At 43.8% G+C, this 13,424-nt stretch overlaps 1 protein-coding gene across 1 annotated transcript; it reads right to left on the reverse strand.

Annotated features, from left to right (window-relative positions):
* Positions 1-232: 232 nt before the first annotated feature.
* csrnp1b (cysteine-serine-rich nuclear protein 1b) lies at positions 233-12,961 on the reverse strand. Its single transcript, XM_072379087.1, has 5 exons — positions 12,619-12,961; positions 6,094-6,292; positions 3,959-4,218; positions 3,576-3,872; positions 233-3,471 (listed from the first exon to the last, which is right to left on the reverse strand). Exons 2-5 carry the CDS (start codon positions 6,272-6,274, stop codon positions 2,476-2,478), a joined length of 1,734 nt encoding a protein of 577 aa, XP_072235188.1. The 5' UTR covers positions 6,275-6,292; positions 12,619-12,961; the 3' UTR covers positions 233-2,475.
* Between the last annotated feature and the right edge of the window lie 463 nt (positions 12,962-13,424).

Here is a 13,424-nt window from a genome sequence, read left to right on the forward strand (position 1 = left end):
TTAGAAGCAGCTGTACTGGTGTTCCCTCCTGTCCTCCACTTCTGACCTCACTAATGTAGAAGAGATTTAAAGTTCTGGTTAAAGCTCTATATAGACAATATGTTAAGTATGTTAAATATGAACCAATAAATCATCTAGCTCTAAAATGCGTTTAGCCACTCCTTTCCTTTTGCTAAAGTGACTTACCCTGCAGTTTACTTCAACTACACATGACAAAAAACACAATAAAGCATTTACAAAATGATTTTTTTTATTATTATTTGGAGGGACAAGCTGTCAAAATGGCTTAGATGAAAGAAACTGTTTTTGAACAGCAGGTTAATGTGTGAATATGTAAAAAATAAAGCAGCTTTGTTTGCTCTGCAGGACCTTTCAAGCAGAAATATGCACAACACAAAAGGCAAAAAAGTAAGACACGTTCTTTTGAAAACAAAAATATACTGTACTGTAATACATTACACTGATAAACACTCACTGTTGCCATTTCTTCATGAGATTTGACGTTTTGTACAAGAGAAACAAAAGTTTGCTTGCAAAAAAGTAGTGCCCTTTTCACAGCGTAAGAACATATATTGGATGGATTTCAAAGTAATCAAAAAGGCAAAAAGCGAATAATACATTTCCAATGTGCAATCTGCACTTTTCAAAGTATACAATTAATCAGAAGAAGTTTTAACAAACAGGACCTGCATGCATAATTTCAAAAGGGTCCGGAAAGGCTGTTGAAACAGCTGTAGAAAGGGGTGAGATATGTACATCAACTCTCTAGTGTCCCTCAACTTTTACACACAGGTGATGGCACAATCACCTCTGAAAAAGGTCATGTTCTGTAATTAATGAGGCAACTCTTCAAATTTGAGGGTTTTGCGTTAGCGATAAAAATTGTATAATATATGCAGTTTTTATCCACAAAACCCCTTCACATGTGTAATTTATAACATGTTTTTAAGTCACAGACTTCCAAAAAATTCTGAGTACAATCAAATTGATCTTTGCAGTTTACTTAGTTTTAGTGGCATTTAAGATATCCAACCTTTAAAAAATACTTCGGAATGCAGGAGAGCAATAACCTTCATAAGTATATATTTCTCTACAATTCATATATTACAAAGGTTGTCCCAGATTGAAAATTATTCATTTCGCTCTCTTAATAAAATATTCAATTTGTCAGTGATTAGAATTCTTTTGTCATCCTACATAAATTAGTTACAAAATATTAGTGTAATTTTCTATGCTTATATTATAGGCAGCGATACAATAGATCCATAATTTTTGTTTCAGTGATTAGGGAGAATCCACAGTTTTCAGTCCCAAAGCTTAAATGGAAGCACTGTGCACACACCACTGGCAGGCGTGGCTCCCCTGATAAACAGGCACATCCAGTAAACTTTACAACAGCCCATGTTATTTCCAAAATGTCTTAAATTAAATAACTAATGAAATCATGACAGAATAACTTAGAAAAAAATGTTAAACGTATAAGAGAATAGATATTAAATACTTTCTGATGGACTTGTGGTCCCATTTCCAGTAACAATGCCTTAATGCGATATGGAAGAAAAAAAAAAAGGAAGGAAGATTGCACTTTTAGGTGAACAAACCACAGTGCTGCTTGAATGAAAGAAAGGAGGCTTCATTTGAAATAAATTAAAAAAAAAAAAAAATCAAAGGAAATAATTTAAACAAAAGTAATAAAGATAACACAGCTACAGCTTTTAGGTGCGAGCATTCATTCTAGTTGCCAGGCTCATAAATAAGAAACTCCATAATTTAGCGTTGAACTGTTGAATCCATCCCATACGACCAAAACAATGCCTATGCATACATAACTATCTTCACAGATAAAGTGCTGATCGAGGAGCTTTCAGAGAAGATTTTTTAGTTTCCTTGTACCATATAAGACCCTTTGGTTAGATCTTTAGGAAAAAAAATCCACTAGCTTAAGGATTGAACACAGCCAGGAGCTCACTTGCTCGAGTCGTCTGGGTGCGAGCCCGAAGGGAGGACACAAACAGGACTTTGTTGCAATTTGTCTCGGGTTTCGTATGAAGGCCATCACAGCAAAGGTTACCATACATTGCCTCCAAAAGCTAGAAAGCTAGAAAAAATTTCCCTGAGGTGCACATTCAGCTGTGTTGAGACTCCCAACCTGGCCACAGTTAAGGTTGCTTCCTGTCAAGCATACGGTTGGTGATCTTGGTTTGGTTAAAAGAGCTTTCTTAGGAATTGAGAGCCATCATTGGTTTCTACAGGCCTGGTCAAATTGATCTTTTTTTTCCCACTTTTAACACTAGCTGCCATCTCACACAGCGATTAATCCCAAACTGCTTTGCTAACATTTTGAAGGCAAGTCTGGAATCTGAGAATCTATTAGGCAAGAGGGAAATCACAGCTTCCTCCAACATGTTGACATCTTATGTGCATTTTTAGCCTCCTTCCAAACCCTTATTTTTATTACACTGTCCACATATTTAGTCAAACTTTCACAGACTCCATCACAGACAATTTCATGGCTTCCTCCATCAGCTGATTGTCTGTAAATGTTGCAGGGGGTTCAGGTACAGATTCTGAAAGGCCGATCAGTGACTCCAGGAGGCAGGTCCCGGGGTCACTCGCTGCAGGGAAACTGGGGTAACTTGGCAACTGAAACTGAAAAAAGTTGTCCATGTGCTCATACTCCTTGAGGGAGTTGTAGAGCGAGCTGGGCCCCAAACAAGGGAAACCATCAAAGAACTCCAGGTCTGACTCAGAGGAGAGGCTCAGGTCCATGTTATAGCTCGCAGAGCGATCAATGGTGGGAGAAGGTGTGCGTGGCACACTACTACTGTGGAAAAGGGCGTTTCCCTGGTTGGCATTCTCGTCCAAAAGTTCTGAAATGGCTGTTACTCGATTGTCTGTGTAATTGTCCTCTGAGTCCAACAATGCAGCGTCTATGTTGTCATTCTCATCAGCAAAGTCCACAATGCTAAAGCTGCTAAACGCTTCCGTGGATGGCTGCCGTTGCTCTTGCTGTACATCTGGGCAACACGTGTTTTGACAGTTCTTATCCCCACCATCTCCACTAGTTCTTGAGGAGTTCTCTGTGTCACTGAAACAAAGTATGCGGCTCAGGCCTTTCTCGTCGACATCCAGGGTGCTTTGATGCTCACATCGACTCTCGCCTGCCTCCGAGTCCTCACTCTGACCTGAAGAGTCCGATAAGTCTGTCATGTCACTGCTACAACTGTTCTCCCCAGCTACTGTCAGCTCTGAGTTAAAGGGGAAGGAGGGCACTACCGGTAGAGGAGCAGCACCTGTTGTGTTTTCCTCTTCCTCTTCACTAGACTGCTCTTCCAGTCTCTTCTCCAGCTCCAGCTTCATGATAGTGTGGATGTAATGCGTCCGTACCCGTGTGGAGTTAAACTCGATGCGACCCTCTGTATTTCCACAGCCGTCCTTGGTGCAGCCACATGGGAAAGAAGAATGATCCATCTACGAGAGGCAGAAGGGAGATGTTAGATGCTTTGTCATGTAACAGAAACTCTCAGGTGTACTATGTCTGGGTGCTGAGATTTTAGTTTTTTTTTGGCTCTTACTTGACATTTGATGCCAGCCAAGCTGCAGCTACATGTCTCAGGGTCGCAGAAGCCCTGGCAGTCACAACCACAGTTCTCCCTGGAGATCCTCAGCTCATGCAGCTGCCACTTCTCCTCCTTGTCAATCTTCTTCACGCCAGTTGCTTTGAGCAGTGCATAGCGGCGTTTAGATGGATAAGGCTGGAGGAAAGAGCCCTCATCCAGGTTGGCTCCACTGATGTCGATGTCCTGCTCAGGGATGTCGTCTACAGTCAGTCGATCCGCTTCCTCGCTTTCCTGGGTCCCATTCTTTGTCAACTGAAGCAAAGAAGACAACTGTGTTCAACTGTTGCATTGGGCAAATGAGTGAGTTTAGTTTTGGATGAAACTTTTACATCTCTCACCTTAAGTTTGAGAGCTTCCAGCTTCTCTTCCCTAAGTCTGTTGAGGACTTTTACTTGCCGCAGGAGCCGCTGCTCCGCAGCAAACTCCGCAAGTGTGTACGTGCGGAGTGCACTGTGGCGCTGCACCATGCCTAGAGTGCATCCTCCTTGACTGGGAACACTGGTGAAGCCCTGGCACCGAGGGAAGAAGAACACCGTCACCTGGTCAAATGTCACATTGCCCCGTCGTGCTCTCTTGGATTTCTTGAGTATGGATGTTGCTGTGGATGAACAAAAAGTTGAGTTAGAATACATACAAGAAAGGAGTTTTTATAAAAGAGAGGCGATGTTGCATTATTTTGCACCACTAGATGGCATAATTCCCCACCACCTGAAGCCTTGAGATGCATGCAAATGCTGCTGAAGAGACTGTAAAAGGACACCTCTCTGATTCATTGCCCTGGCTTTATCATGTACCCATTTTAAAAAAACACTGCTAACAGGTGTCTAACACTCTTACATCCTGTAAAATGAAACCTAAACTACTGGGAATCCATCTAGCTTTGTTTCTTGCCCTACTGTGTGACATAAAAACCGCCCAGCCCAGGAATTTCCCTTTGGTGGCCAACACAGTGGAGGAAGCAGAGCGGCCAGGATCACAAAGTGGTGAGTAAATGCTTGAGGCTTCCAGATGGGGTGGAGGGTGGAAGTGTGGACAGGAATAAAACCTGCCCACCCTGGTCTCTCTGGAAGCTGACAATCCCCACAAATGACCAAGAGTCAAAGGTCATCTTTCTGTTAAACAATTCAGGACCAACCTCGATGAGCTACCTTTCTACTTATGCCCAATAAAATGCCATAAAACCACATGGGAATCAAAGTGGAACCATATGTGCAAGAAAAAAGCCCAACAATTATTCAAGCTTTAGTATAAATTCCACGTCCTCCATCCAGGAATATTTAACTTTTGAGCCTCTCTTAAAGACAAGCAACTTTTTCCAGTGTTTGTGCTGCAAGAGCCATTTTTCTATGTGAGCTTGTGTGTAAAGAAAATGGTTGGTAATCCCCATTACATATGGTGGTCATTACCTTTATGTGGCGGGGAACTCCTCGTGGAGTCCCTTTTTCTTTGCCAAGTTGCAATACTGCAACACACCCTGAACAACTGGCCTCAAAAGTGCCATAAGTCATATGAACAAATGGATCTACTTGGTGTAATAATTGAAGCACAGAGGAGGAAACATAACCTTTTACCTCAACACAGGTAAGCAGCATTAAATAGCCTGAATATGCTGTTTGATCTGTTGCCAGGGGTAATACAGATGAAACAAACTGCCAGGTTCAGTTTGTCAACCATCAAATCCAGTCAGGCTTATGATACTCACAGGAGACAAATGACACCATCTCCTACTGCTTCTGAATAAGATAGCTTTGCAGACTGCCACCCCCCCTCCTTCCCTTCACAATGGCAAACAACTTTCAATCCAACACAAACACCAGATCATAATAGTCCACTCTATAAGCTCTTCATGATGTGTGTGCTTGCCTCTTTTCTTGACTGTGCCCCCCTTCTTTTCTATCCCTTCACCCAACCTCTTTCAGCACCTGTGCTGGGTGCACGCCCGGGCTTCAGACAAGGCGCTGTGTGTTTCCAGCCTTGGCAATCTGCCATGCTTCTCTTCCTGGCTTCCTGCCCCACCATCCTGGAAACCTCACAACGGCTTGCCCTTCTCCCGTACAACACAATTCCTCTCCAAAATGGCTTCAGGTCCCCTAAAGACTGGCAGGCGCATCCAGGTCCAGACAGAAACACCCTGAAGCTGCTCGACCCACCTCTCTAAAGGAAAGGTGAGGCCGTGACTGTCTGCAAGACTCCAGGAGGGAGGTGGAGATGGAGCCAAGGTGAGCAGCCACTGCATAATGCGATTAGCCATCTTGCAGCTTTAAGGCATGAAATCAAAAGAGGTATTCACGGCAGAAGTCTGAAATCATTTCTCCAAAGTGTTTCATGGACTGCCAGCTGCATAAATTCCTTCACCTCTCCCCTATTTTTATGGGTTGGTATTAGAGCTTCAGCGGATGTTTTAGACAAGGTGAGGGGATGCATTAAAAAAAAAAAAAAGTGTGATTTATTATCACGAGAGGAGAACACTCACTGCTAAAATTCGTTGCTGGGGAGCTGGGATTGCTGGGAGTGGAATCCAGGGTGTCCGAGTAGCAGCTCTCCCCCTCCGAGTCCCAGCCCGAGCAGGCGGAGGAGAGGGAAGAGGGTGAGGGAGAGGAGTAGAATGGGTCCTCATCCACCTCCTCAAACTTCCTCTTGTGAGGCCCACTCATGGCGTTAGTGTGAACAATCTACAGGGAGGAGCAGAGACAGCGGTTATTAGAGAATGATCAATACTTCTTTAAAAAGAACTCAAGCTTTAGTTTGTTCAATTGAAAATCTGGCAGCATATGTATGTTGCATGGAAGAATCTGTACACACTAGAAGGCCATTGGTACCACTGTGTCTTGTGCTTCACCATGTGAGAGACTGCAAGCATCCAACTCTTGTGCTGCACTCAGCCAAGAGTGGGACAGGAAGCAATCAATCAGTCCTATTTGCCTAAGTCAACAATTACTGGACCCTTCACCCTCCTGCAAATCCCATCAGCTGAGCAAATGCATCGATTATAGAAAACGAAGACCAAACAAAGGTGACCCAATCATCTAGCTGGAGACATTTAAATCATTCTCTTCAGACAGCTGTCACATTCAAATAAACAGGCCAAGGCCTGAGGAAATTTGGCACTTGTCCCACTTAGCGCTATGTGTTCACTCGGAGCTCATCATATGTATATATATATATATATATATATATATATATATATATACATATACATACATACATACACATGTAAGCTACACATAGATGAAATGCTTTGTTATGCAACTCCTGCATTTCTTCACAGCTCCCATGAGATAGACTGCTAGTTCAGCAATAAAAAACAATCAATCCTTTGAGAGAGACAGGCATTGAGAAAAAAAAGATCCTCATCCTTTAATGCTCTTGAGAGGAAGGAATGCCATTTATTCTCTAATCTTCAGAAATAATACCCCATATCTGTAAAATCTCTTCACTTTCCTGCAATTCTTATCTCAGTAAGTTGAATAAGTATCTCAAAACACGAGCACTTCCAGCAAACTAGATCAGAACAGAAATATCTTTCATGAAAAATTAAAACCCCAGTGAGAACGAGGGTGATTGCTTGTGTGTTTTATTATTAATATTACAGTGTATTAAAGTGTCACATAACTCTTCCCAAATTCTGAGAAGTGCAAGGCAATGGCAGTTGCAAGGCAGGACGGGTCATCATCATCTCAGTTTGGGACTGGGAGCTTTACACAAGCAGGGTGGAGGGAGGAAGGAAGTGTGGGGAGAGGGAAGGCATGACCGGGCTCCGTTCCAGCGGAGACACTCCCTATGATGATGTGTGATGGGAAAGGAGGCTTTTACTTTAACCATAAAGAGATCATTTCACCATCAAACTGTTTACTGTCAATGGAATCACAGCCAAATCATTTACAGCTGCTCCAGCTTGAGCAAGTTACGTATCCACCTCAATTTTTGGTTATTCTCAGAGGCGTTTGTTCAAACATTTCCCTGGTAAAACCTATAATTTAGTTGAAATCTTCACAATCAAAGGTAAGTTTGTTTGATAATTGCAGAATGGGGATCTTTAAGTTTGCAGCAGGCTAAATCTAAGTCTTAACTATGTCAGTTCTTTGAGAGAACATGGCTCAGATACACAAACACTGTGCAGTCACATCAACAAACTAAACTGTCATCACCACTCCTTAACATGCCAAAGATAAGCTGACTCAGAAAACTCTTGTAACTTTACAGGCCCTTCTACTCCACGTGTGACCTGTATGCTGGCCTTGTCTTGACCAACTATTGTGCGAGAGTTAGCACTCGAAGAACAGGAAAAATACCTAAGCAGGTTTAAAAGCAGGGGGTCATTTTCATCATGAAACAGGGGCCAATTATGCAAAACCGAGGCTTCTTTTTGACAAAGATAAGGCAGAGTTCGAGTCAAGGGCAAGCGGATGACATCTCCGTATGGTCAGTGCGGGGCAGCTTTGTGGCTGTACATGGGGGGAGTTATTGTTATTGCTGCTGTCAGATATTGTTGTTCCCAGTGCACGTATGATGAATGAATCACCTTGCAATAGGTCACGGTGGCGCATACTATCTGTGAAACAAAAAAAAAAGGCTTCCACCGCACAGTAGCCACCCTCAGTCTGTTCCAGATCCAATCAGAACCAATGAGAAAAGAAGCCACTACATTCCCAGCCATGACCGTGTTTGAGTGCAAAATAATCTCCAAATGCCTTCCGCAGCTCCTCATATCACATCAGGGGATTTGCCTTGAAACAATTTACAAACACCTGGATGCAGCATCTGTTGCTTATGTGTGCGTTCTTAATGCTGTAGCAGCCTACTGTTCACATTTCTGTGTGGGAATAAAAAGAGGTACACACAAGGGGCTCACCTTGCATTTTTGCCATCATTTCCCATCCCCAATTCTCAGCTTAAAAAAAAAAAAAAAAAAAAAAAAAAAAAGGAAAACAAAGCTGTGAGGCATCCTCAAGGGAATGCATAGAGCCAGCTAAGCAAAGTCTTTTTAATTAAAAGCTGCAGTGAGGCAGAAGGGGGAAGAGAGGGAGAGAGGTGGGAGGCAGGGGGGACAGTGGTGTCAGAATTGGGTCATTGTCTCTTGACTGCAGTCTACCTGACACATTGATTTGTTAATCCTGTTCAACGGGCAGAAACAATGGTGAGAGGTTAATCCTGGCAAGGGGACGGCATGTAGTCAATCTAGGGCTTTGCAGCCTCTCAGCCGCTGCACCCACAGAAAAAGGCCAATAGAGCATGGAGAGCGGACGGAATAAGGAGGCAGGGGTAAAAAGGACATCGTATTGCTTATTACTTATTTGCAAAAGCGTGGAGGGAGCACAAGAACAAAAATAAAAGAGAAGGAATTCAGAGCTGGCTTCTCAAGAAGGCAGTGTCTGTGAATGTCTGCTCTAAATGGAGAATGGATGTGATCGGACAGCCGAGCCAGAGACGGAGCACAGCATGTTTTCAGCGCGCACTAAATTATGCATCGCTGTCATTCCATCAACTGCACACAGGCAGCCAGATAAAGGACACATCCACGGAGGTGCTCCCCAGTCAGTTGTCACAGAGTTGGGAAGATAAATCTCTGGCAAGGAGATTTGTCACCAGAAGTACTACAGAGCTCAAGTCAGATGCATAACTGTGTCAGTCGAATAAGATTATCTGGGTACATGCGACAAGAGGCTGTTATACGACTTCAAAAATCACTCTTCCGTCTCATCTGGGGACAGTTTTTACAGTGCTTATTAAACATCCATGAACTATGTGAACAGAGGAGATCAGGATGTAAACAAAGGCTACACTAAGTATAAAAATAGAAGCAGTAATAAACCTTACACTATAATAATGCTCAACTTGTTAACCTGTTTAAAAAAAAAAAGAAAAAAGAAGAGGATTCTGAAGTAGAACAATCTGTTATGGACAATCAATTCTGCTCATCCAAATTCATCAAAAATAATCAATATGATCAGAGGAATATTTTTTTCTATCTTTACACACATCCCTGAATGTGCACAAATGTCAACAAAGCAGCCTGTTTGAACTGCCCCCATCTGCCCTGCAGCCCGACAGGACAAGCCACAGTTGACTTTGCCTCCTGTCCAGCCCCTTTGCAGCTGATAACACTGTGGGTGGGAGCGTCAAATTGTGCTAATCTTAGCTCGCCGAGAGCATCTACATGGCACACTGACAACCTGGTGCTGTGTCTGAATGACTGACTGCTCATAAAATGTGATAATCATGAGCCTGGGAGTCTTCCTGCGTGTGTGGAGTTGTGTCTGGGCAGGTCATCCCCTGCAGGCTTCGAGGTATTGCACCTCTCACTTCCAGCTCAGAGGTAACTGATCAGAGTTGTCAAAGTGACGGTGGGTTGGACTCCTGCTCCTGCACAGCTGGGGGAAACTCTGTATCATTACTTAAAGTAAAGCGGTTTGTCAGAAGCGCTCCACCTGCTGGAGCAAAGCAGGCAGAGCTCCTGCTTTCTCCTCTATGAGCCTGTTGTTCTCACTGTGACTGTGCCACAGAAACATTCTGTTCCTCCGCTTCGACCCGTGCGCACACTGTTTCCAAAAAGGAGAGGTAGTGGGAAGAAGGAGGACGGATTGTGGAAAACAAATAAATAATGTCATGTCTCCAAGCCACAGGAATTCCATTCTGGCAGCACTACTCCCGCTGAAACAGTGGGAGAAGAACACAGGCTCTATCTAACCCAGATGTGTTTTCTACCGCTAACCACTGGAAAGTCCTACTCCCTTAAGACACTTGGGCAGATTACCTTTCCTATAGCCACACCTGACAGGGTATTAGCTTGCACATAGACCTCACATGCCAGTAATCTGTTGTGCAGGGCAAACATGAATGGCCAGGCGTTGCCTGTAAAAGCTATTACTCATTTCTACATCAAAACAAAAAGAAGAACTTGGCTTTCTTATTCTTTGAAAGATATGCAAGTACCATAATGCGTAGGCTGTTTGAAAAAAAATCTAATTTAAAAAAATGAAAAACTCAGCAAACTTGAAACAATCTTTTCTGCTTTGTGTGTGTGCGTGTGTGTGTGCGTGTGTGTGTGGAGGAAGGGAGGAGGAGGTTGTCAGTTCAGGGGTCGCGCTTCAGTCTGGGACACTTGCTGCATGGAATGCTGGGAGAGGACAAAGCCAGATGGGAGCGTTCTGCTGCTGTGTTGGAGACTTGTCAGCAGGCACCCTGTTCCTAACCCCCCCCCCCCCCCCCCCCCCCCCCCCCCCGTCCTCCTCCTCCTCCTCCTCTTCCTCTTCTCTAGTCTCTAGGCACAAAAGCGTGGGGCCATCCTGCGTGACCAAAATGAAGCAGGCACAGACAACCTTGTCTGAACCCAGCTTTCTGCTGCTACTGCCTCCTCTCCCAGCTGGGGAGGCAGATACTAAAAGTGTGCACATGCTTCCTGAGGTTGTGAAACACACACTGCAGAGCACAGGAAGTGGCCATCCAGATTATCTATGCCGTGTCTGACAGCTGCAGGCACAGCAAGGTTAACCGAATACAGAATCGCATGATAAACACTGAGGATATCTCTTGTGTGTTAAACTCCCTTAAATGCTGCACAAAAGCCTTTGTTCCCTTGGTGTAATTTACAGGAGCTTTCACGAGAGGTCAGTCATTTTCTGAAGGATCAAGGTACAAAGTGCGAGCAAAAAAAGAAAAGAAAAGGAAACCATGTGTTATATAAGAGGATATAACGAGTTATTTAACATCTTCCAACATTCCTGGGAAATGCACGCCACATTAAATGCACAGCATCTAGTGATATATGCCCCCCTCAGTAAACAAAGGATCATTCAGCTCTCTGTAGCCTAATTCCAGAAAACATGATTCCAAAAATTATCCGGGTGAGGTCGCGCTAGAGACGATTAAACTCGCTCTGGTAATAGAAATAACAGCCTCAGACAACAGTGTCATACCTGCAAAATGCACTCATACACAGCTTCGGGCGAGTAGGCTATAACAATGAATAAATAAAAGAGCCAGCACGCGCAGCTGCTCCTTACACTTACACTCCTTACACTTAAGTGAAAAACGACTCATTGGGAGGAGAAAAATCGCCACATGCTGCTGTGGAAAACTGTCGGTTCAGACAATGGAAGAGCTCAACATTCCGTGTCTGCACCTGGCTCTGAGGCACCTGCCCGAGGTGGCCGAAAATCGTCCAGAAAAATCAAAATCAATCAATCAATCAATCAGAAAAAAAATAAAAATAAATCAATCGTGAATTCTGGGTCGGACACGCGCACAGTGAGGCCAACCGGCGCTCCGTCTCCCCGTCTCTGTCTCTCCCTGCTGACCCGATCATTCCTCATGATTAATGCTAATTCTAATGACAGCAGCCCTGTCAGCTGTGGGCTCAGATGTAGTGCCTTCGGGAGTCGCTCTCGTTTCAAGAGGCGCACCAGCACCGCTGAGGTGAACAACTCCACACACGGGCTCAATACACAAAGCCGACCTCATCAAACAGTTCAGATAAATGTACCCACAACCGAAAACCCACACTAACGTAATCTGCAATCTGTAATATGAACTGGGAAGTTTTCCAAAATCCTACGAGCAGCGATCGATGCCTTGGAATCAATAAATGAATGAAGCGGATTGTCGGAATCTCGCCTTAAGTCAACTAATTATTTAATTTCTATGCCCTTTAGCAGCCTGTGATCACCTGTGTGTGAAACAGCCACGAAAATCTGAACAACTCACTTTAACGAGAGTCCAAGCGTGTCGGCACAATGAAGCGTCAACTTAAGCGACTGAATGTAAAGTGTTCTTAAAGAAATCCGACAAAGAGCCTTAATAGAACAACCAGTCACAGCCTCTCTCACTCAGCGACACAACATTATATCTAAATGTCTCCGACACACGAAAGAAATAAAAAAAAACAACAAAAAAAAAGACAATTCAAACTATTTGGCTTCTCTTCTCCGCTGAGGTTAACAAATAAATTACGGTGTTAAATAACCCAGCAGCGAACTCCCCCGATTCAGCGTGTACTCACCACAAATTCAAGTGTCCGATCACCATTAGGAACCAAATAGCGTTGGGTAAACAGTCGATGGGACAGCGGTGGAAGTAATCCAAATGGCACGGATAAATAGAGCGCTTATCCCCGCATATAGACAGCTCTCGGTGCTATTGTCTGCGTGCGACGGCCGTACGGGGCTCCGCGGCAGCTGAAGCGCTTCCCTTGTCTGTAGCAGACTGCCGAGAAGCGCAGCCTTTTTCGTCAGTGGAAAACTCCCTCCTGGCGTCTGGTCTGACGCAGGCGGTGACACAGGGAGGCTGCCCACGCTGCTTCCTGCCTGTCCTCCTGTGTTACTGTACCCTTACTACCTGCGTGAGAAAATACATGCACTCATCCACGCGATTTCTGAATGTCTGTCATAGATGTTTAGGCAGCTATTTAGATAGATTAATAGATAGATAGATAGATGAGCAGTTGCAGTAAGAGCTTTAACAAGTCGCGCTATCAGTGGACAGATAATAAGATCATCTGTGTTCAGGACGTGGGAGGTGCACTAATGCTGTATGGTGTGGCTTATTTCCAGTTAAAGGAAAACACTAACTAAGCTGTATGAAATGGTGACTCACTTTCTTCTCAGCAGAACAAGTGATGTTCAGTTTCAGAGGAAACTTTTTCTTTCACCATTACAAGCGGTCACCTTCTGGAAATGATTTCTATCAACTTATTTTCATAGTTGAAAAAGCCAAACTGAAGATCCAGATGATTAGTAAGAAGAAAAAAAAAAGGAATGAAACTAAACTGAGCCCCACCTCTAACCTTTTGGGAGGTTGATTTAAAAA

Source organism: Leuresthes tenuis, unplaced genomic scaffold (genome assembly GCF_036924035.1).
Source record: "Leuresthes tenuis unplaced genomic scaffold, fLeuTen1.0.hap1 SCAF_24, whole genome shotgun sequence".
Taxonomy (NCBI): domain Eukaryota; kingdom Metazoa; phylum Chordata; class Actinopteri; order Atheriniformes; family Atherinopsidae; genus Leuresthes; species Leuresthes tenuis.